This window comes from Argentina anserina, chromosome 5 (assembly GCF_933775445.1).
Source record: "Argentina anserina chromosome 5, drPotAnse1.1, whole genome shotgun sequence".
Lineage (NCBI taxonomy): Eukaryota > Viridiplantae > Streptophyta > Magnoliopsida > Rosales > Rosaceae > Argentina > Argentina anserina.
The window spans coordinates 6154248-6177417 of NC_065876.1; the positions used below are offsets into that span (position 1 = coordinate 6154248).

Genomic DNA, 23170 nt, shown 5'->3' on the forward strand with positions numbered 1-23170 from the left:
ATAGTTTGTTTGATGACGCCCTTTACTCAAAGTTTAATTGTAATTAAGAGTAGAGTAAAATGAATTGCTTGATGCTATTTACTATGTTACAACATTATATGATGACTGTTATCTTTTACACACACCAGTAGGACTCATATGAATAGATGGTTTCCCTATGATCACAGTGGCATGGGTCTCCTTGTTTGGGGCATTGTGTCAAATCAGTTAAGCAACTTGCAAGTTTCACCTATATAATGGCTTGCAACAAACTTTGCTCACACACAAATGAAAAGGCTTGTCCAAACTCCAAAGTGGTACATTGGTTGACATGCATGTATGATTGTAATGAAGAGTAATATGGTAGCTGTCTCTATTTTGATTGGAGATATGTATTGTATATTTGTTGAGTGGGTAGGATTCCATAATGAATAGATGGCCTGTCCATGTTCTCTCTTCACAGAAAAGAACCCACTTATAATTTTTCTCACTTAAAATGGCAGACCAGCTAGATTCATTTTTTTTTCCATGCCAACATTATTATCATCCTCACTTATAACTAGTCCCAATCTGCAATCTCAATCACCACCCACATAACTTGTAACACAAGAAGGAATGTAGCTATCAGACTCAAAGGCTAGCTCCTGCTGCATACGATGGCCAAAAGCTACGGCAAAAGATCTTATTTGCTTTCCTGTCAAAAAGTAATGGCAGAATTAGATGCTTGCAGATCAAAGATGGGATTATTTTGCATTCTGCAGAACATTACTGTCTGTTAATGTTAACAATCTATCTAAATCTCCTATATCATCACCTGTATGTATGTGTATGCAAGTGATTAGAAATTAGAACTACTTAAAATCCAAGAAGTTCTAACGTAGTTATTTCGAAAATGAATTAATGATTATGATGATGTTTATATCAGATCTAATCCAGCAGTGGAAGAATGAGTTACACCATCCTAGATATAAACCAGACAGAATGATGGATACATGAGACATTGAAACAAGTAATTTTTGGCAATACGTCCGTGTTTTGTGGAACTAATTGTCTGATTGCTAGCATTCTAGTCCCAAATGACTTCTCTTATATTGTATCCTCCATTCATTATTTAGGTTCATCGAGTCGTTTACATTTTTGGTAGATTGAGTTGCACAGCTACTTGTACACACTATACGGATAGATTAGAATGAACGGTTTATGTTCTGTCTGATTCTCATATTTGCACAGATAACCCCTTGAAAGTGAACTAGATATATGCTGGCCTTCAATCGCTAAATATGTCTCTGCTGAAGTTAATTGGAAATTTTCCGGTAATCTAGCTACCTCCTCGTGAAAGATACATGTATCTGGGCCAAGAACACCTTGTGGATGAGCAAAATTATATTGTCAAATCTCAAAAGCCATGCCAATCTTGTTTGACAATCCCATGTCCGAGTTTCGTGTACAAGTACAAGAAAAACAAGGGTGCAGTAACGGCAGTATGAAATTTATAAACCAAATTGAAAATCATGGAGAAGAGGGGGATAGGGCGGTTAGTCTTCACTTTTCAGGACCCAAATATACCAGGAAAAGTCATATGAGCCTCTTCATGTTTTGATGGGTTGAAACCCCAGACCAACCAGACCAAATCCAACCTTCTATTTATAACTAAGCTTAGTCCACACCATTTATAATCTTGCATATGCAATAATCCCTTCACAGGCTATATGCATGCATGACTGCCTGAAACTCCTGGTTCAACAGAAAGTTAACCAAAGATTGAGAACAAATAATCAAACAAAGAGTGAAAGAGGTAATTCCACTAGAAATCTGATTCTCCTTTCTTTCTTTTTTTCATTGATTTTCTTGATTCTGTGTTTTGAAATCTACTGTCCATTATAGGACACTTTTAATGGCCAAAGTATTCATACATATGCAACCCCATCTACGCCGAGTCTACCAGAGATTATCATATGCCGGCCAATTCTTAATGCCTAGCACAGCTATAACTTGGATTGACGAGGGGAAGCTACCACTCATGCGAATACAGGGGTTGAAGAACTTGTAGAGCTTTGCAAATTAGCAGCATAATCTCGTGCCCATAGATCGTAATGTATAATTTCCTCAAGAGAAGGCGAGGCCACTAGTTCTTCCCTGTGCTTGGCACATGTTAGCTCAACAACCTTGAATATATCTAGATAACTAATCCTGAAAACGAAGCAAAGTTTTGATTAGCTGACGATTTACATGATAAGAAGGTGCATACTAGCAAAGATTTACAGATCACTATTCCAGATGAACATAATTTGATGGTAAAGTTCGACTTTAAACATATTTCAAAAAGAAAAAAAAGATGATGAAATAGCACATACTTTTCATCGATAAACATCTCAACAGCCTTTTCATTTGCTGCACTAAGAACTCCGGTCATAGTGCCACCAGCCCGTCCGGCAGCATAGGCAAGATCCATGGATGGGTATTTTACGTTGTCAGGAGCTTTAAAGGTTAATGAACCAAGCCTGCATCAAAAGAAGGCAATGTTATTACTTATTAATGTAGTGGGATATAGAGGTTTAATGGATTTAACAGGAAAGGCAAGATAGATAAGATGTATAGGTGTATAGATAGCCTACTATTAGATATGATGTTTACTATTAGTATAGATGTATGGATAGCCACAAAGCATCAGAAGCTTCAACATATTTATACAGCTCTACTGTAAGAAATGTATGCTTATTCCTTCAAGATGGCTCATGCCTTGTGACCACAAAAAAAGGAAAGGTGCAAACATGAAAGTTAAATAAGAAAAGGTTCATTACTTGCAAAGATCAAGACGGGGCCAGGTTACTTCAGAGCAATAGATTCTCTCCGGCCATGACATGGTGTAGAGGATTGGCAAGCGCATATCAGGCCACCCCAACTGTGCTAGAACAGATGAATCCTGGAAATAATTATTGGCAAAAGAGAAAACACCTTTAAAATTTCATATTCCAAACTTTTATGAGTTTGCAGTACACAAACTACAGACCAGTTGGCATTTAAAACAAGGAAACCAAGTCCAAAACAGATTGTTCAACCTGTGTTTCAATCATTGAATGTATGATGGATTGTGGATGAATCACAATCTCGATATCATCATAATCAGCTCCATACAAGTAATGGGCTTCAATGACTTCTAGCCCCTGTCAAAATTAAAACATATAAGCAACTGCAAATTGTTCATTTTTTCTTTGGTGGTGGTACATCAAATAGAAATAAGAGAAAATAGGCAACCTTATTGAAAAGGGTAGCTGAATCAACAGTTATCTTTTTTCCCATACTCCAGTTAGGATGTTTCAGAGCATCTGCAACTTTAACTTCTTTGAGTTTTTCAACAGGCCAATCCCTGTGAGTAATAACGAGCGATTGTTAAGATCCTGATAACAATATAATATGTCTATAAAGAGAGAGACACAACCATCCCAAAATTTTCAATTAAAGACATCAACTGAGAAATATTGGGTTTTCATTCATAATTGAAACTATAGGTGAGAGTCCTCAATAATTAAGTGAGATGTTAGCATTACAATGTGTATGCATAAAAAAAAATACATATATGTTATGAACAATTAGAGTTTTTTGATAAGCTAATATATTAAAACTGCTGTTTCTTTCTCTAGTAGTGTGTACAGGGGGGGGGGGAATGGCTTTTAGTTTTCGAAAGTGGGTTGCAAGAAAATAAGTAACCATGCAGGAATTCTAATTTAAGAATTGAAGCGAAATGCACACATTTGGCAAACAACAATCTTCTCAACATATGCCCTTACAAATTAGGGAAATGATACATTACTGCTATTTTCAACAATTTCTTCCTATTTTGCGTAAGGATGGAGATCCTTGTCTTCAGTTCAGAAGCTTTTAGTTTGGACTTTATATTAATCCTCACCTGAAAGCCCCACCAGAAGCTGTCAAAATGATACGCCGAAGTGCACCTTCTGGCAAGCCTTGGATACACTGAAGAATTAAGTATCCATGACCTTCATTAGTATACACAGGAGAGGATATATGACGCATGAATAAAGGAATGATTAGGCAAGAAATAAAATAAGGTGTATCAACTATGAAGTACTTCAAAAGTGCTTTAAGCACTAGCAACAAGAAGTAGCGTATACAATGCATATACCAACATCACAGCATAACTTATTAGATAAGAGTTGGCATTTAATATGGATGTTTCCATACCTGGAAAATTGCAGAATGTTCTGAATCAGCAGGAAGAATTTTCACATGATGCTTGTGAGCAAGAGGAAGAACAAATGGGCCTCCAGCAATCAGAGTCTCCTTATTGGCTAAAGCTATGTCTTTCCCAGCTTCTATTGCAGCCACTGTAGGCTAGATTTGACAGACAAAAGGACAACTCTCAGCCCGCTAGTGAATAATTTTCACATAATTCATTCAAAATAATCAGCCAACTGCTGTTTCATCAACCTTGTCCTGTATTTCAGTTAATATTCCCTGTATACAAGACTTCAATGAACACCAACTAAAAACATGAAAACTCAATTACCTTCAGTCCTGCACAACCAACAATTCCTGTAACTACTGTGACCGCATCTGGGTGCCTAGCAACCTGAGAAAAGATAACAATTAGCAACTCCATGTAGATGATTAGATTCAAATTCAATTAGCAGTGGAAAACAGATGGTGGGGCCACCTCAATGACTCCTTGCTCCCCAGGAATGATCTCAGGCTTGTCTTCTAAACCAGATAGAGCCTCTTTAAGTTCATCAACTAATGATTCATTTCTTACTGCAACTAGTTTGGGTTTGAACCTCTTAACCTGTGCAATACAAATAGGACTTTCAGCACCAAGCCAAAATGGTCACATATCTCAATTCCAAGCTCAAAACAAGTATTAAATGCGGGAGTGATGGATGATTAAACAGTGAGTTATTAAGAGAATCAAGTCACGTTTTGCCACTCAAATTCCAAAACAGATTTGTAAGATGGAAGAAATAAAATTTTCAAGTTCAACGAAATCTTATCCATCTGATAGATTACCTGATCCACAAGAAGAGTCACATTTGAGCCAGCAGCCAGGGCCACAACTTGGAATTTATCCGGGTTCTCTGAAACTATGTCCAATGTCTGTAGAAACATGAGAGATTGTGATTATTATCAACTGATGCAATTTCCAGAATGTGTCCAGTTCCTTACACGTTACTTTAGTCTCACAAATGACTATTAAAAGAGAAGGTGGATGTTTGCCATACCTGGGTTCCAATGGAACCAGTAGATCCAACAATAGAAATGGGCTTTGGACCATCCCAAGCCCTCCGACCAGGCTCCGGAAAAGCACTTCCCGGCCAAGCTGGAGGTGGTGCTTGTGCTGAACACTGAATTCTACTTCTTCCAATCACTGTTCTGCAATCTTTCCTCCTCAAAGCAAACCCGCCTATGTCCAACAATTGAGTACAACACTATCATTTCTCATTTCTCATTTCACATTAGATAAGCAGCTAAATTATATATATAAAACAAGCATATAATCATACAGAGCTTCAATACAAGCAAAATTTCCAAACGTTTTTACATGCAACTTTACCACTAGAAACCTCAATTACACACTAAAAGTACAAGATAACATCTTTTTACAAACACAGAAAGCATGGAATCCCAGTGACCCAACTGAACAGTAATGTCAGCATGAACTTTTGGAAAAGCTAAAAAAACGGAGAAGATGGGAAGTGAAACCTGGAAGCTTAGACAAGTGAGTGGACTTGGTGGAATCCAAGAAAGAGATAGCTTTAATCTCAGCTGGAGACAACAGATTCAGAGCCATCCCTCCCAAACTCAAAACTCAAAACCTTTTACAATCCAAAGTACAAACAAAACCAAACAAGGCTTTCAGAGAGAATGAGAAAGAGAGATGAAGAAGTTGGACCCTTTTAAGCCAATTTTTGTGTGGTCATGGTATTGAGGAGCTTTATGGTAAAATAGTGATGGGTTTTAACAGTTTTGGTATAAATAATCAAACATGGAAGGTGCATTAGACCATCGAATAAGGACGACAAGGGAATCAAACCTCTTGTGGCTAAAACTTGATGCTCCTGTGTAACTGTCAGTCTTGTATTTTTCAATATCAAAACCATTTTGAAAAAATTAAAAACAAAAATTAATACCTCATATACTACACAGGAATGGGATGGATCCCCAGATCCAATAAAAGTGTGCATGGCTTGTAACTATATATTAACCTTGTATAATAGACTCAACTATTCACCACCAGAGTACTAGAGATTGAAAAGGGTAGCTTTAAATTGATAGATTGCTTACCACCTCATTCTGAAAAAAAGAAAGTTGATTTCTGATGGATTAAATCAATAGATGCCTAATGGGGTTAGTGCAGAGAGTTACGGCAGGTGACTAACTGTAAGAACTAAAGAAGTCTCCCTCCATTTGATTCCCTCATACTGCATCCAAATTTTCGTTGAATTTGTTATGATTCATTAGAAATGAGTTTGTAAACGACGGCTCATTTAAACCAAAACAAAAGGAATGGTGTAAAGCTTCCCTCTTTATATGTTTGAAATAATACGGTATTGATGGTTATTCTGAGTCGAAAACTTGTGATTCTTCGAATTCATTGCTTGCATTACCAAAACCAAACAAATTGATCTCAATAATGTGAAGGAATTAAAACAAGGTTCCGAATGATGACTATATTTGAGGCACTTGGATGCTGTTTTAACCCACTCATTGTTTTCACATATGCATTCCTTTTCAGTTGGTTGACTGGAGAGTATCTAATTGACAAAGGTTTCATACAGATACCTAACCTCAAGAATTTGGCTTGATTTGCATGCAACGACGATCCTTGGAAAACACTAAACAACTCAGGACTGCTATATATTGCTAATTTGCCATGCTAAAGACCAAACAGTATATCTTATTATACCATGGTGGTCATTATCCAACCCAATTATTAGAAGATACTTAGTAATGCAATGGTACAAGTAGGGCTGGATTGGTTGGTATACCAGTCTTAATTTTCCAATACCATATACCAACCAATATATATTTGGTATGAAAAATCCACAATTTATACCAACCAATAACGTTGGTATACCAATTAAGTGGTACGGTTGGTACTCGGTTGGTACGGTTGGTAATGGGCTTGTACCAACATATTTAAGGCCCAAAAATTTTAAGGCCCAACCCAAATAAATAATAATAAATAAGTGAAATAAAAATATAATTCCAAAGTCTTATATAACTTCAACCAAATTACCAAATAAAAAGTCATAAATAGAAAGTCAAAGTCCAAATAGTCAAACTGTTAAAGTACTTATGAATTCTCAAAACAATTGAAAAAATAAATGATAGGTTTAAATGCGATAAATGTTGACATGTTGTAAGCAGTGATGGTGCTACTGATAGGTCTAAGCATTTGTACTTGGGAATTCGATTGAATCGATTCATTCATAATTAAATAAAGAAATTGAAGACGAGAAAAATAGTGTACTTGAGAAAGAAACTCAGAGAGATTAGATTAAGGTTAGTAGATATATATGGTTTGGATTTATTTTTCAATAATTCTACAATTGAAATTTAAAGATATATATATATATATATATTTTAATTAAATAATTTAATATAATATAAGTTGGTAGGTACGATATACCATGGTATATGGAAAATCTATACCACCTACCTACCGTATTTTTAATATTGGTACGGTATACTGTACCATATACCATGTACCAAATATTTGTTATACCAACATATTTGGTACGGTTGGTATACAAATTGGTTCGAATGGTTTTCTATACCATTGCCACCCCTAGGTACAAGGACAAGGAAATTGCCCTTGGATTCGTCCAAGTAATGAGCGAAGTTGGAGAATAAGATTGGAATTAAGCCGCTGATTAAAAGGTTCAGATGGCTTGCCAAGTTGCTCAAGGGGGCATATATTGCATTTTGATGCGATTTAAACTCGTACCAAAGATAATCCTTGCTTGAACTCCACCAACCCATTACCAAAAGAAAACACCAAGATAAGCATAACTACTAAACTAAAGCTACATCCACCCAAAAAGCATGAAACGACATCTGTATATAGATTTATATTTCAGTGGTAGTAACACCACCAAGAAGAGCCTGAAATAGACGCTTTGGAAATGCACATACTTATGCCTCCAATGCAAGACAACTAGACAAGGGTGGGTTTGGACTTTGGACAACTCTACATAGCCCATTTCTATAATTCTGCTTTCGGCAAACTTATTACAACACGTTTTGCTATCTCACCGTCTCTCATCCTTGCATGTATCACTTGTGCAAGTCTTTAACTCCCACTCGGAGTCTCCAGGTTGGTCGCCGTGGATGGAATCTGCACCAACAATACAATGTATCGCTATGTCTGAGTAGTAGAATAAGGGCTGTGTCACAGAGCTATTAAAGATTCTTCGGCTAAACAATATTCTCAGCAGGCCAAACAGTTTGTCCTATAGATTATGAAATCCAGAACACTTCCCAAATTTGGTAAATAAACAATGAACAGACCACGATGCTTTTCCACAACATAGTTTACAAGTATATTCACTTCATTAGGTGTAGAAGGTGTACCTTCTTTTAAGCTGTTAATTGAAATGAACACTGTTACTCATAGCTTTCTTGCGCTTCATGTATCTCTGTGGAGTTCAGGTATGAATTCCCATTACTGATTTCTGCAGTACTACCATTGTTCATCTCCAACGCTCCTCCAGACTCGGATATTTTTGTTATCCTCTGTAACTCATCAGTCATATCCGATGATGAACGTGCTACAAACTGATCATTACCCAGAGATTCTTTCTGCACAGATGGCTTTGGCCGTCGGATGGCTTCAGCTGCTTCTGGCATTGCAACTGGGGGTGGCTGTGGAGGAACCCATGCACGCTGGACTGGCTGCCTAACTACTTGTGAACTAGCTGCTTTGACTTCATCTTCATTTTCAATCTCTGTGATACTGGGAGTTTTTCGCTGCCACCAAGGCACTGAACTGTCACCATTTAAATAATTGAGTCCATTATCCTGCATGCTCGAACTGAAGGCTTCGCTGCTTGTTTGGGACTGATATACTTGGCTTGAGTTGTTTTGTGTTTGACCAAGCTCCCAAGGCTTACCCAAGAAAACACAAAGTTAAAATCAACAAAGTGAATGATCAAAGCAAGACATTTGAATTGTCTAACTTGGCCCTAGAAACTTGACGGATTTGTATGAGATTTTCTTTTTCCTTTATCTACGGCAAACTCAAAATCTTAATTTTTCAAGATCATATCAAATCACATGTACAGGGGCCATGTTTTCTTTTGTCCAGATTGTAAAAGATACAGAGCAACTAAGATCAAGTTGTTTCTAGAAGATCAACCATGTTTTTACTAATATGGAGCAATAAATTTAGTATCATGCTGTAATACACTGGAAACTAAAATTTGGTTACCCAGATTCAGTGAACTGCCCTCATAAGTGGAAGTTCTAGTTCTATATTGCTTAATATACTAACTGCATATGACGCCAGCAGTACATAAACAGAATCACCAATTATTTTTCCTTTTCATCAAGAGAGAGGCAAATCAAGAAATAGTGAAAGGTGAAAAACTGTCGAAAACAATACCTTTGCTCTAGGTGCCAAGCGAGGATTTGAGGGCGGCTGATTAGGATTGGGCGGTAAATCATCAATTTCCTGTATGTGCATTCAGAATGACAAGGAATTAGCATAAGGACACAAAAGAGCTGGTGTCAGAAAGAAAGCTAAAATGAGCTTACTCTGACATTAGGAGGTTTTTCCCCTCTTTGTACCATGGCCATGATCTGCAATTACCAAGTAAAGATACTAAGAGTTACGCTATAAAACCCAGTCTGGCATTACTCTGTATAACTTTTTTTCACCAATGTAGATACACTGAAAACTTCTTACCTCCATATAAGACTTTGAGTGAGGTGCAGTAGATGGTTCCACAGATGCAGGAGCTGCGAAAGATTGCACTATACAGAAATTGTAAAGAGACAAGGCGGAATCAATTAATAATTGAAGGAGTAAAAATGATACAGATAACTCATGAGAGAATAATAACCTGACTGCATGTCGTACTCTGCCTTGCCATTCACATATTGTTGCTGTAGAACAGTTAATTAGTGCAACTTGACTTTTGAGAAAATGTTGAAGAGATTGTGAAGATCAACAGGAATTTCAAATCTAAGCCTAGTTTCAGCTGACCTTTGACCTCGTGACAGTGAGTCGACTATCTTCAGGATCATTAAGAGATGCTTTTGAGGCCCTCGTTTCTCCTGATTATTAGGCAAAAACACAGGATACTCCATTAACTTATCGTCAGATTTCAGAATGCAAACAAGAAGCAAAACTTGTCATGCTTACATACAATTGTTAATGTAACTGTTTTTAGGAAGAACAATCATACATAAGCACTAGTTGTATCACATGGAATGTTTCCAGTACCTTCCAATTTCTGTATGGAATTACTCATAGACTTCATTTCTTGCACTTGTACATCTAACATACTCATAAGTTCCCCAAAGTATTTCCTCTCTGCGCAAGTATGAACCAAGGTGCAGCAAATCATGAAAAAGAATTACTCATCAGGTACAGAACCCAAAGTGGAAATATAAATAACAAAGACCAGTAAGACATGAGTCCAATGAAGAGAGAAATGGGTTAAGATTAAATCAATGGAGTATCACAGTCTCACCTTCTGTCTTAGAATTCATCATTTCTTGGCTTGCTTTTGCCACATCTGCTGCTGCAGCTGCAGCTGATTTAGCCGCTGCTGCAGCTTCTTCTGCTAAACTGGGTTTCATGTCAGTTTTCTTCTCAACGTCATCGTCATCCTCCAATACAACCTTTCGTACCCAAGACTTCAACCTAGGAATAATAGCATTCTACAACAGGGAACATGTTATTGAATAGCAATACAGATGGAAATCGAGTGCTAAGAGTCTAGGTGGGTACAGAAAATTCAACCAATAGGCATATAGAAGTATGACTCAAAGGAAAGAAACCAAAAGTGTAGGACCTTAGTAGAAAGGTTCAGGTTATATACCTTAATAATTACAGCAGTTCCAGCACCTGAAGCTGCCAGTAATCCTACAGCAAGAATGGCATGAGACCAGTGGAATCTATACCGAGCAAAGGTACCCACCCGTGCAGTGGGACTAGCAGGAGCTGTTGCTGCAGGCTGCAACGTTTGAGCCTGAGTGTTTGTAGTCATTGTCTGTCCATCAGCTATAAGAAAGCACATACAAGTTACAACCAACACTTATGCAAACAATTGATACACTCTGGTCATATCAATGATCCCACTTGAACACCAGTTATTTGTAACCTTGATTTGCGCTAGTTGCCTGTGTACTCGGAGGTGGGTCCTGCGATTTGCAGCAGGCACATGTTAAGCATGTAAAAGGTTAAAACTTGATAATTTGCATAAACATTAGACAACTAACTTACAGGCACACGTCGGAACGCTTCATCAATCTCCTCCTTAGTAAGCCCCTTCTTCTCAAGAAAAGAGCGCCTGTAGATGACAGGAGATCCCCTAACTTTCGGGTGCGAAAGAAACTTGACAGCATTTTGCACCTGGTCCTCTCTCATTGGTTCCGTATTCACAAACACTGATGGGTTAGAAGCTTGCTTAGGAGGCTCACCTGCAACATCTTGCCGAGCCTCAGCAACACCTACTATTCAAGTTACATAATCAGTATCCCCCATACCAAACACACAGCTTATATATAACCAAGAGTCCAAGATTTATACTTTAGATTAAGCTACAGCTAACTTCTTTCACAAATCACAACCCACTAAGCTACCTACCTGGTTACAACTATAACAACAATAAAAATCTCATCTTTGGGTTCCATTCAATTATCACCCAAGCTCAATATCCAACATGAAAATCTCATCTTTTTAATCTAAACTACTCTCTGAGCAACAACTCTATGAATTGAACTTGAAAACAAAGCAATAAGAAACAGATTTTGTTCTGAGAGAAAACAGCACCTGGGTTTTGTGGGTTGCCGTCCGAGGACTGAGAGGCCATAGTGGACCTACTCCTCTACCTGAATCACTCACCAAATACAAGAAACCATCCAGTGAGAAGAAGCAGCAGAAAAATAGAAAAGGCAAATGAGAGCTCTTTATAAAGTAATAAAGATTTGGGAGGTGCTTATATAATAGAAGTGCTTACTATAATGAGGTAGTGGTAGGGTGGGCTTGTTGCTCGTCCCGAAGCAGCTGCTGCCATTATATTCTCTGAAACTCAAATAGTCAAATTACAATATTGCAGATAATGCATCACTATCAGCTGCGGTGCAGACATGAACCGTGGGCTTGTGCTTTCGTTTTGGGTTTTTATTGATTGAGATGCGGTCTACCAGTTTTGGGCCTTTTGTCAATTTCAGTGTTATGTGCATTAAAACAAGACAAGTGATGTTCATACTGCTATCCACAAATTGGTCTGAGAAATCATGTCTCCAACAATTTCATTAGGTAAACCGTGAAAGTGTTAGAGTTGATTCAAATCGGAGTTGAGAAATATGTTCGGAATTCAGTTTCAATTGGTGTGAGAAATCATGGTCTCAAACAATCTTTTTAGGTGAAACCGTGAAATTTTACGGTCACTTTGTAAGAAATTTTTGAAACTTTTATTGAAAGTAAGTCATTTTGTGACAAAATATATCCAACTCTTCTCGTCTTTGGACGGAAAAATTAGATCAAACAAAGAAGCAACAGGTTGGGTCCCGTCAATTTGTCACCAAGACACCAACTATACTATTGATCTCAAACACAAAAAGAATAACAAAAGCCAGTCTAAAGAAAGCGGAAGTTGGGAAGTGTCGAATACTCCCCAAGTCGGGTAGGTTGAACCGTTGAATAATGTCAATAAACTCCGGGAGATCATGAGACTAGGAGAGCACTCTATCGAGATTAAAATTCAAAATATCGGTATCGGTAGATATATCGTTTTTTTTAAGGGAGATATCGGATATATCCGAGATATATCGGGGATATTGGAAAAAATTATATCGTTTATGTTCCGAAATTATTTATTTATTTATTATTAAATTACATACAAATATATACAATTATTAACTTTATCTAGTACTAGAAAAAAGCTCTAGGTGCTTGAAAAGGCACACATTGATCAACTATATCCAAGACATACGAGCCATATAGTACGAATTGTAATGATTAACATGATAGATATATATCTCTTTCGAGCTGCCGATAGTTTCTCTAAGAATTGAATAATAAGGATAAATCAAACTCGATAAATGATCATATACTTCTCAAAACTGATCATAATCGTAAATAGGATAACCAGATTGATAGTTTGACTTCATGTGATTCGTTTTACGTCTCACTATGCTCTGTGCTCTATCAATATAGAATCAAAACTTAAGGCAACTAAAGTAACATCAGATGGAATACTTTGATCATCAATGTCTCCTCTTGTCCTCCTCCTGCACATATTTTGTTATTGCGCACCATGACTAACTGCTCTAGATCCATGATCTTCATCTTGGGTAGCATGATCAAAATTACTTTCACAAGTAAATTGCTCAAATCCTCCACCTGCATAAGATTTTCCATATTAAAATCTTGTATCTCCACCACCACCACCACCATCTGAACTATCTGGAGTTGCTACTCCGCCCCACACACTAGCATTATCATAATCATTTTTCGGGTCTCTAACTTCATCATATGATACCTTGCTTACATCAATTCCAAAATCAGTTACATTTTCTACGACGTGTGGAGGAGGTTGCTATTTTCATCATTGAGGTTAAGGAGAGCACTTATCACTAATATAGTTTGACTTTTAAGAGTTAAGACTTGAACCTTCACTCCTATCCAGATTTCTTTTACGAAAAATTAAAAATTAGCTGATTGAGGGATACTCTTCTAGTCTTCTTTTTGACATCTTTTCAAGGTGATTAATTAATCAAAAACTCATATCCGAAAGTCCGAGACATCTTCAAGTTGAGATAAAAAATTAAATAATTTTTTTCGGATATTTCTCCAAAATATCAAAGATATATCAGATATATCGTAAATATCGAAAAAATGTTATCAGAGAAATATCGCAGATACGGAAAAAATAACATATTTATCCCTAAGATATATCGTTTTTTTTAAATGAAGATATCGAAAATATGAGGGAGATTTTGAACATTGGTCGAGACAAACCATGTGAAGAGTCTAAATTATGCAAAAGCAAATGCATCTTGATTTTCAGAATATCTATATAACCAATAACCAAGACGCTACCAATTTTGTGACAAACTTTTTAGCTAATTTTTTCTGCCACTAATGATATGTCATATATGGTGCGACTGATCGAGTTGGACGCAGAAGAAAACCTTGTGAAGAATTAAAATTATCAAAAATACAAAAATATGATTCGTTTATATAGATGTGTGCTGCTACATATTGTAACGACCCTAAAATTTCGAGCCTAAAAACTCAAAACTTCAAAGTCGTTAGAACACCAAAAACAATCTCAATGAAATCGAAATCATTTAAGTGCACAGCGGATCATCACTGAGTTCTCAATACAACTCAGAAAACCAATTATTACAACCCAAATTTATAATTTAACATTACATAAGATGGAAATGTAATAATCCTCACAATCTCTCACAAAACTCACAAATAAAATCACACCAATTCTCGCACACAAATCCACGCTAGAAACCTCACCACAAACAGGATACGAACGACTTCAAGTCTCCGGAGTCGTCACTCAATCTCCTATAATCAACACCTGCGGAATTATCCCCTACATCATCGAATTGGTGCACCGGGATTGTAAACACAAACCCGGTAAGCTTTACATCTCGTATGAGTAAAATGAAAATATAACTCGCATATTAATATATATACGAAAATCCACAAATCAAACAAATATAAATACACTCATGAGTCAATGGACGACCCATCTGGTTGTCCCAAGGAAATATGAAAAGAAGCGCTCATGAGAAATTAAGTAACCCTTCTGGTTACCCAAATGCATTTATAATACAGGTACCAAGAACGCTGGTACACATCTGTTACCCCTCTCGTAATACACCGCCGATATTGGGCAACCACCCGCTACCCAATATCCAAAAATATGAGTACTCATGAGCAGATAACCACCCGTTACCTCACATGCACGACTCTGGCAGACAGACTAGAGCTCTAACTGTATCGTAACTTTCGCCCGGCCAAAGGCTAGGTTCCGACGTGCCAAACACGTACAATAATCTCACATTATATTGTACCAAAAATCAATCCGAAGACAAATCACATTTTAAAAATCTCAATGTTAAAATCACGTACAATAATCTCACATCATATTGTACAAATCAAAATCACATGCTCGATAAAATCTTGTCATCAAATGACATCATCACGATAAAATCATAACAGTATATTATATAGCAAACTATATATATATATGTATTTATTTACCATTTATACGATATATATATATATATATATATATATATATATATATAAAATCCATTATATCTTATACATGTCATAATTTATAAACACGTCCGAAGACAAAACGTTTAACAAACTCCATTTAAACTCACATGCTTGTCATCGAAATGACCTATTTCAGATGAATTCATAACAGTATATAATATAGCAAACTATATATATATATATGTACTCATTACCATTTATACAATATATATATATATAATCCATTATATTGTATACATGTTGTATTTCAATATTAAAAACTCTTGCAAAAGTCTTAGAATCACCGCAAGGGTAGATTCGTAAATATGTGAGATTTTACTCACCTTATCGAGTCGAGCGTAATCCCACAATTTCCGAAGATAATTTCTTTCCTTGCTTTATAGATTACCTTGAAAAGATAAGAAAAGAATTTAGAAACGTTTCGTAAACCTTTAAATGCCGAAACAGTAATAACCGGTTACTGTTCAGCAATTTTCGGTTTTACGAATTTACTGTTCACCGTCACTTTTCAGTGTTACTGTTCACTGTTACTAAAACATAGTACTATTCACGATTGCTATTCACAGTACTATTCACGTATTAATGTACAAATACATAACCAATACGTATCGTTGTACGAGTACATACTGTTTTACGTATTTCTGTACGTATAATTACTATTCAAATGTACGTACTGTTTCAGTAAATAATAATTACTGTATTACCCTTCCAAAATTACTTTTTATCTTTACTGAAAGTAATTTATATTTACAATTACCGTACGTAAATAAAATTTACATTTACCGTACGTAAATACAATTTACATTTACTGTTACCGTACGTAAAAGTAAATTATAAAATTACCCTTCTCGGAATACGCCGCCGCACGTGGCGGCGCGTGGGGTGCACGCGCCACCTCCGGCAGGCCGCGCGTGGCGTTCACGCGCCACTCACTGTGGCAGCGCGTAGGGCCCACGCGCCGACACCAACCACGACGAGCATCACGCCACCGCCGGGTCCAAACTCTTCTCCTCCTCCTCCTCTTCCTTTCCACAACCTCAAACCCCTCCTAAGCTAACCCACTCGCTGCCACGCGCCGCCTCTAGGCGGCGGTATCCCCTCCTCCTCACCTCCTCCGATCTGCCCCCAAATCATTCAAAATTCAACAACAAACACACTCAATCCATCAATCATATCATCCATACCTCGATTTGAAGCTACTAACTCCGATCTAGCACCGGAGAGGCTCGGATCGCCGACAATGTTCTATCCTTCGGAATGAACTCGAACCGATGCGATTTGACCCCTAATTCGGTGACTGAGGGTGTCAAGGGTGAGGATCGGTGTTGAGGTGCTCTCCTCCGAGCCCTTGAGTCGTCAGAAATGGTGGTTCGAACGGCGGCGGTCTGCAGAAGCTTGATGTCTTCGGAGAGCTTCAGTGTGGCGAATCGCGGCTCGTCGCGTCCAGGGGTGACTGAGGGTGGTCGTGCGACGCCTTTGGGGTGGGTGGTGAGACTCACGGCAGCCGGTGAGGTTAGATCGCTGGTGGGCAGTGAGGGAGGGAGAGGGAGACTCGGGAGAGAGAGAGAGAGAGAGAGAGAGAGAGAGAGAGAGAGAGAGGGAGGGAGGCGGAAGAAGAGAGTGAGTGAGGGGTTTCCATTTTGGAAACCCTAGCTGATAAAACCTCCTTTATATACTAATTTCCAAAATCGGAAACAATTTCTATCGGTAATAACTTTTACGTACAACGTCCGATTACAACGCGTCACATATCCCCGAACTCGTATCGACGAGCCCTACGACTTTCGTGAAGGAAATTTTCGCAACTGAGCGACGGAATAAAAGTCGATAAATACGTTGCGGAAACGTAACGTTTTTTCGAATTAAACGTTCCAAAAACGTATCCGTTACTCGTTTCGTAACGTCGTAACCAATCATATTCATTCTATTTAAATTTCACAATTTCATAGAATTCCAATCACTCAAAAATTGTTTGTAAATTTAGGGTTATTACACATATGATGATCCTTTGATATGGGATAGGAAGAAACTCCAAATAAAAGATGATCGATGGTCCAGGCTTAAAGTTTAAAGCGGACTATCATTTGCTGCCCTCTCTTTTTGCCCTTACCTTTTACAGTCCTGCGAACCAAACCTGCATCAATGGAGTCCTCTCCAGGCCATGGACTTGTGGTTTAAGTCATGCAGAAAATAGATAAGTACTCAGTAGCTAGGTAAGCAATGGAGGAAATCCAAACTAGCTCCCTAACTCTCTTTATGAATCGACAAGTTCATGACAAAACTTATCAAACATGTTGTCATCGTTCTCAAACCTAGGCCAGTAGTGTAACTTCCTCTTCGGCAATGATTTGATTTTGGTTCTTGAAAGGGAATCCAAGTTGTATCTGACAGCAAAGTAGTACCCTTTTACATTATTCACGTGGACCAATTATGCATATGAAAACCAATCCAAGGACTAATTTCCAAGAGTGGGTTACCAGTTCCATAAAAAGGGATCAATGAATAAAGGTTAAGACTCAAGAGCATGAATATGAAGGCAAGCTCCCCTTAGTTGTCATCCTTCCCTTTTGCTAAGCTTTTGGACAGACTTAGAATCATATCGATGCCTCTATCAATCTAACATATAATGTCCCTCGTGATGGTTAGGACAGTGAGCACCTCCGCCACTGGGTGCCCAAGATTTCCTATCTGTTCATGTCTACCTCTGTTTCATATCATCCACATTGAGTTGATCCTAAAATCTTATTTATCTATGACGAAGGGTATACATTAGTAGGTGATAAAATCCAATAACTTGCTGTCAAGCGAAAACCATATGAGCATATGACGCATACACGCATTTTTTTTTCTATATATCGGATGTTGATGAGATCTTGGATGGATAATTAAGTTGTGTATTATCCTTAAAAATTTCTAAACATGATTTATAAATTCTTATATGCATGGCGTGCAAATACACTACGTAAGAGATTCAAAACCTTTATATAAAATATAGGTATATGTGATTTGAATCAATGCTTTGGCATGTTATACCAAGTAGGTATATGAAAAATATAGTCCAGAAACTCTAATCACTGCATTGGCATGTTAACGGACTAGTAATCAATTTGATGAACTTTTTTAAATGAAAACCAAGTAAGATGATTTGTAATTAGTGAAAATGAAAACATGATAGATTGATGAAAGTCTTTTACCTTAATGATGACAAAGCACAAAAATATATGCATGTACTTTTTTTTAATAGTTGTGGTTAGCTAGCTAGGAAGACCGTGCATTAAAATTTTTACTCTATCAATAATTGTTTTCCTTCATGTAATTTATAGAGTCCGGGGTGCGGGGGTGCGAGGTCGCTGCTAAGGATTCCAAACAAGGAAGGACCACAACATGCACTAAGACATTATGGACAGGACATGACTGGATGACTGACTTATTAGTATTTACGCCATTGTCTAGCTACGATCATATTCTGAGTCCTATATAGAACAATCCATGTGTGTATGAGTGATCGATCATTTGTGCCTGCATCACACATATTTATATACACAAGATCTATACAAATTTATATTACATCAATCTGATCTTGGTTTGCCCTTGTTATTCATATTGATCGCGATTATATTCTCACTGTATGCCTGTATCTAATCTTGTATGCAGATTTATAACTTTGAACATGCCAGGCGCGCAGGTTCCTACATCAGGAACTCGTGGTTCAGGGTTTGTTAAAGAACTAACTAGATAGATACGTACTGTGTTGATCCATCCTTAATGATTCAATATATAGAATTATTAATGAATAGTATACAAACTCTTGGTCTAGAAGCCGATGTCCTCAAGATTTTCAAAAGAACGGTCATGAAGATGGTGATAATCTACACTAGGGTCCATGAAATAATTAGGGTTGTAGAGATTAAGGTCATCCTCATTATTACTGTAAAACCAAAAAGAGCCCCGGTCATAATCGTTATTAATACCCATCATCATCGTCTCCCACATCCCACTTAACCCAACACCACTATCTCTGTTGATCACCATCTCCTGATCATGATCATCATCACATCCATGGCCAGCCGCCGCTGCTGCTTCACCGCAGCCGCCGCTATTTGAATCAGGTAGTGGCTGCTGCTGTAGCTCTGCAGAGTTGGACTTTTCTTCAGGACCTGCTTGTTGGTCTGACGAGGTACTAGTACTACTGCTGTGACTTCTACTTCTATTCTTGGATTTGCTCCTTACACCCTTGTATTTGTTGATGAGGCCGAGCTTCTTACTCAAATGAGAATTCCAGTGGTTCTTCACTTGGTTGTCGGTTCTTCCCGGAACCCGTCCGGCTATCAGAGACCACCTGAAGTGAAATAAACACAGCAGATTAAACTATCAGCTCAGAGTAAGCTAGAAATTACTTTTTATCGTTGTCGTTGTGCAGTGAAAACACGGCCTGCAACTATTCGACCGTCTTGTCATCCAATTACACCTAGCTACAAGTACGTATTAATACCAGCTTCAAATCATGCAGTAGCATCGGTACTAGGACTAGCTATCTGTTAGGTAGCTAGTAATAATGCATGTTGAAATAATGGTAATGGGGGGCTGCATCTCGCTATTAATGTTTTAAAAAATAAAACGTTTTTTTTAGAGTTTTAATTTTAAAATTTCAAGCGCATAAGCTGTAAATATCATATTATAAAAAATTATTAGTTAAATATGTATATATAATTATACATATACAAAAAGAATAAATATATATAAGAACTTATTAATTTATTGTATTTAGATATAATAAAATTTATAATTCAAATATCTTAAATAGTTTTTATCAAATTAATCGCATTATATAAATAAATATAAAAAATATATATAAAAATATTATTTTTTAAGGTGTAGTTTAATGCGTAAGTTTTTTAAATCTCGGTGTACAGTCCGAAAAACAAAAGCGTTTTAACATTTTTAAGCCTGAGTTGAACATTGAGGCGCTGAGTTCTTTAAAACATGAGTTTATTGAGATTGGACTTTTTGCTAATTCGGAACCGTACTCGATCTTCATATGTGATGATGAATTCGATCGCCTATGAAGATGGAATATTTAACACTAGAGTAGAGTAATGCAGATGAAGATGTCTAGCTAGCTGAGGAAGCTCTATATATTAAGAACATGTACTAGTTCAGTCGACACAGCTAACTAGCTGTTCCCAGCTGATCTTAACTTTAGGGAAATTAAGACCGATCGAGTTAAACAGAACAATATCATGAGCATAGGAAATGAAAACAATATTTAAATAGCATAGATGAGCTAGTATGAAGTAGTGGTTGTAGACTGGCCTGTTTCCGAGGAGGTTGTGGAGGCGAATGATGAGATCGTTTTCTTCCTCAGAGAAGTCGCCACGCTTCACGCTGGGGCTCAGATAGTTCATCCACCTCAATCTGCAGCTTTTCCCGCACCTCTTCAATCCTACATATAGCAAATTGTGGAGGAACACTTGCGGTAAGTATATATAGGAACAAAATGTAATGAAAGTAGTCGTAAATGAATATTTACCAAGAGTGAGCAAGTAGTTATTACCTGTAGCTTTGGTGACTCGATTCCACTTGCCTTTTCCATGGACTTTGATATACTCGGTCAGAATTCTGTCCTCCTCCGCAGTCCAAAGACCTTTCTTATATCCATGATTCCTTCCACCATCTTCCATTACTGCTGCTCTTTCTGTCCAGTTCGTTGGCTTCTGAAAAGCAAATTACCGAAGCAAGATTTCAAGAGAGTTTTAGACAGTGTACTTTCGAGAGACAACGGGAGAATGTGTGAGAGAAAAAGGTATATAAGGAGCTTATAACTTGTAAGCGAAACCAGGTCAAGCACTATTTGGGTGTTGGCCGGGAGAAGTGGAGCTAGTTCGGTATTATATATTGTGGCGGTAGAAATGTAGCTAGCAAGTTCATATGGAGAGAGAGAGAGAGAGAGAGGTGTAAATTGCGATGGTTAGTGGGTGGCTATCTAATATCACCATCTGCTGCCATCAGCTAGCTACAGTGACATAATATTGTAATTACTGCTTCTTCTGATTGTACGACGTCTGTATAGTTCAATACATTATCATCTTATACGATTATGTGGGAATCATACGAACTAGAATAAAGCGACCGTTCCATATGTACGTGTATATATGATATATTAGAGTGTGATATCAACATAATTAACATATTATGCGTTATCAAATTATCTTTACGAAAAAAAAAAATTATCACTACGTGTATCAATTTATCTCGTCACATGTTGAGCCGTTGAGATATAATTGATCAAATACGTACATTTTTCTTTGATTTCTTCGATCATATGCTTCTTGATGTTTAATGCATTTTATCATCACACAAACACTTCTACGGTCTAGTTTCTCGATTCTACATTAGGCTGGAATCAAGTTCAAACATATCTTGAAGCAGCTGATCGAACTTGGGGACCTTGTTTTCCTAATTGGCACATGCATGGGAGTGCAGAAACTTGAAGTTTAATTAGCCAAATGAGGTATACATGCTGGTACCTCAATTCATAATTATATGGTCAAGTATGACTGGTCTTCAAACTTTTTGACTTCCTTATTTTCTCCCCAAAAATTAGCTTGCTAGAGAATGACAATAAACTTATTCGTTCATCAGATGTGTGTGTGTGTATTCAAATCATATTTGAATATAGACTTTTGGACAGATTGAAAGAGTTTTAGAGAACCAGAGGACAGATTGGAAGATTATATTTGCATATATATGAAATTAGAGACTGCATGCATTAACTGTGAATTGATCAATTAGTTATTAAGCAAAGCGTAAATTCAAATCATAAAGCATATTGAACTACTGATGGTACCCATATGTATGTACGTCGACAACCCTACGTACGTCTCTATATATTTGTTTGCTGGAACTAAGAGGTATTGTGATAGATCAGGACTTGTCCTTTTCGATCGATCAGTGATATCAGTGAGAATATGAAATGCAAATTAATTTCCTTTGCGTTTGATTGCAGAGCTGTCTTGCTTACCAACAACTATAGGATGATTTTGTCTTAATTATCCTGCTTCCTAATTAGTCCCCCATCACCAAATATGTGCCTTAGTCCCCACTTTAGTTTAGCTTATTGTACTTTATTAGGTCCACTCAAAAAAGGCAGGAGTCCAGGACTGGAATCCAGCGTAACAAATGACCCCGCAAATTTTTTTTTTTAAACGACCCCGCAATTCTTGAAGAGATTGAGAAAATACGTGTGCTTCTCTTTGCCCCAAAAGATTTGAGGAAAATTACAGACACTGTGGCTGTGGCTGTGAGTAGGCTGTACGTACGTGTCGGTGAAACACATTGATCTAAAAATAAGAGAATTTCTACGACAGAAATGTGAATGATAGTTCAATAGACTATGCCACGTGCTTTATTCGTCCCACATTAATCTGTAAACTATACGTATATAGAGTATTCTTCTGATCAATGATTGAAAGGTAGAAGCATATACACTTTTTCACAATGACTCAATAATGGTCGACATGAATCCAAAAGAAAAACATTAAAAATCTTTGGATGATACGATTTATGGTCTCGCATAGATTCTCATACACGCGCGTACCGACGTACATATCAGTGAAACAGTGTTTTTGTTGTAGTTTTCACATAAGGAGTGCGTTCTTTCTTAACGTTTTCACCATGCACCACCAATTTGATCAA

The 23170-nt window shown here is 37.3% G+C and overlaps 3 protein-coding genes across 6 annotated transcripts; all 3 read right to left on the reverse strand.

The window, feature by feature from the left end:
- Positions 1–1794: 1794 nt before the first annotated feature.
- On the reverse strand, positions 1795–5916 carry LOC126794070 (1-deoxy-D-xylulose 5-phosphate reductoisomerase, chloroplastic). The gene is made up of 12 exons (XM_050520716.1): positions 5695–5916; positions 5214–5395; positions 5002–5088; positions 4655–4780; positions 4508–4570; positions 4183–4332; positions 3887–3954; positions 3235–3346; positions 3039–3143; positions 2781–2902; positions 2334–2480; positions 1795–2169 (listed from the first exon to the last, which is right to left on the reverse strand). The coding sequence occupies exons 1-12, from the start codon at positions 5780–5782 to the stop codon at positions 1998–2000; spliced, it is 1422 nt and encodes a 473-aa protein (XP_050376673.1). The 5' UTR covers positions 5783–5916; the 3' UTR covers positions 1795–1997.
- A 2123-nt stretch (positions 5917–8039) lies between these two features.
- LOC126793379 (peroxisomal membrane protein PEX14) lies at positions 8040–12236 on the reverse strand. Of its 4 annotated transcripts, none has more exons than XM_050519884.1 (14): positions 12183–12236; positions 11996–12054; positions 11447–11673; positions 11325–11364; positions 11043–11224; positions 10692–10881; positions 10442–10531; positions 10202–10272; positions 10059–10101; positions 9902–9969; positions 9751–9795; positions 9599–9667; positions 8569–9102; positions 8040–8332 (listed from the first exon to the last, which is right to left on the reverse strand). In XM_050519884.1, exons 2-13 carry the CDS (start codon positions 12033–12035, stop codon positions 8602–8604), a joined length of 1566 nt encoding a protein of 521 aa, XP_050375841.1. In that variant the 5' UTR covers positions 12036–12054; positions 12183–12236; the 3' UTR covers positions 8040–8332; positions 8569–8601. The 4 variants fall into 4 exon arrangements, with proteins under 4 accessions (XP_050375841.1, XP_050375839.1, XP_050375840.1 ...); XM_050519882.1 differs by having other exon boundaries at positions 11447–11676; positions 12183–12208; XM_050519883.1 differs by lacking the exon at positions 12183–12236 and having other exon boundaries at positions 11996–12153.
- Positions 12237–19288: 7052 nt separating this feature from the next.
- Positions 19289–21373, reverse strand: LOC126795383 (transcription factor MYB23-like). The gene is made up of 3 exons (XM_050522228.1): positions 21030–21373; positions 20789–20918; positions 19289–19814 (listed from the first exon to the last, which is right to left on the reverse strand). The coding sequence occupies exons 1-3, from the start codon at positions 21154–21156 to the stop codon at positions 19289–19291; spliced, it is 783 nt and encodes a 260-aa protein (XP_050378185.1). The 5' UTR covers positions 21157–21373.
- Positions 21374–23170: the final 1797 nt, after the last annotated feature.

Bases quoted from the DNA above. Each gene is read 5' to 3' on its own strand.
- LOC126795383 (XM_050522228.1), bottom strand. From the start codon at position 21,156: ATGGAAGATGGTGGAAGGAATCATGGATATAAGAAAGGTCTTTGGACT. The intron at 20,919-21,029 runs GTAATAACTACT...TGCTATATGTAG, and splicing joins TCGAGTCACCAAAGCTACAG to GATTGAAGAGGTGCGGGAAA. The intron at 19,815-20,788 runs GCCAGTCTACAA...ATTTCACTTCAG, and splicing joins CACAACCTCCTCGGAAACAG to GTGGTCTCTGATAGCCGGAC.
- LOC126794070 (XM_050520716.1), bottom strand. From the start codon at position 5,782: ATGGCTCTGAATCTGTTGTCTCCAGCTGAGATTAAAGCTATCTCTTTC. The intron at 5,089-5,213 runs GTATGGCAAACA...ATGTTTCTACAG, and splicing joins CTGGTTCCATTGGAACCCAG to ACATTGGACATAGTTTCAGA. The intron at 2,903-3,038 runs GTTGAACAATCT...AATTATTTCCAG, and splicing joins ATTCAATGATTGAAACACAG to GATTCATCTGTTCTAGCACA.
- LOC126793379 (XM_050519882.1), bottom strand. From the start codon at position 12,035: ATGGCCTCTCAGTCCTCGGACGGCAACCCACAAAACCCAG. The intron at 11,225-11,324 runs GTTACAAATAAC...GCTTTCTTATAG, and splicing joins GGCAACTAGCGCAAATCAAG to CTGATGGACAGACAATGACT. The intron at 10,882-11,042 runs GTATATAACCTG...TCCCTGTTGTAG, and splicing joins GAACTGCTGTAATTATTAAG to AATGCTATTATTCCTAGGTT.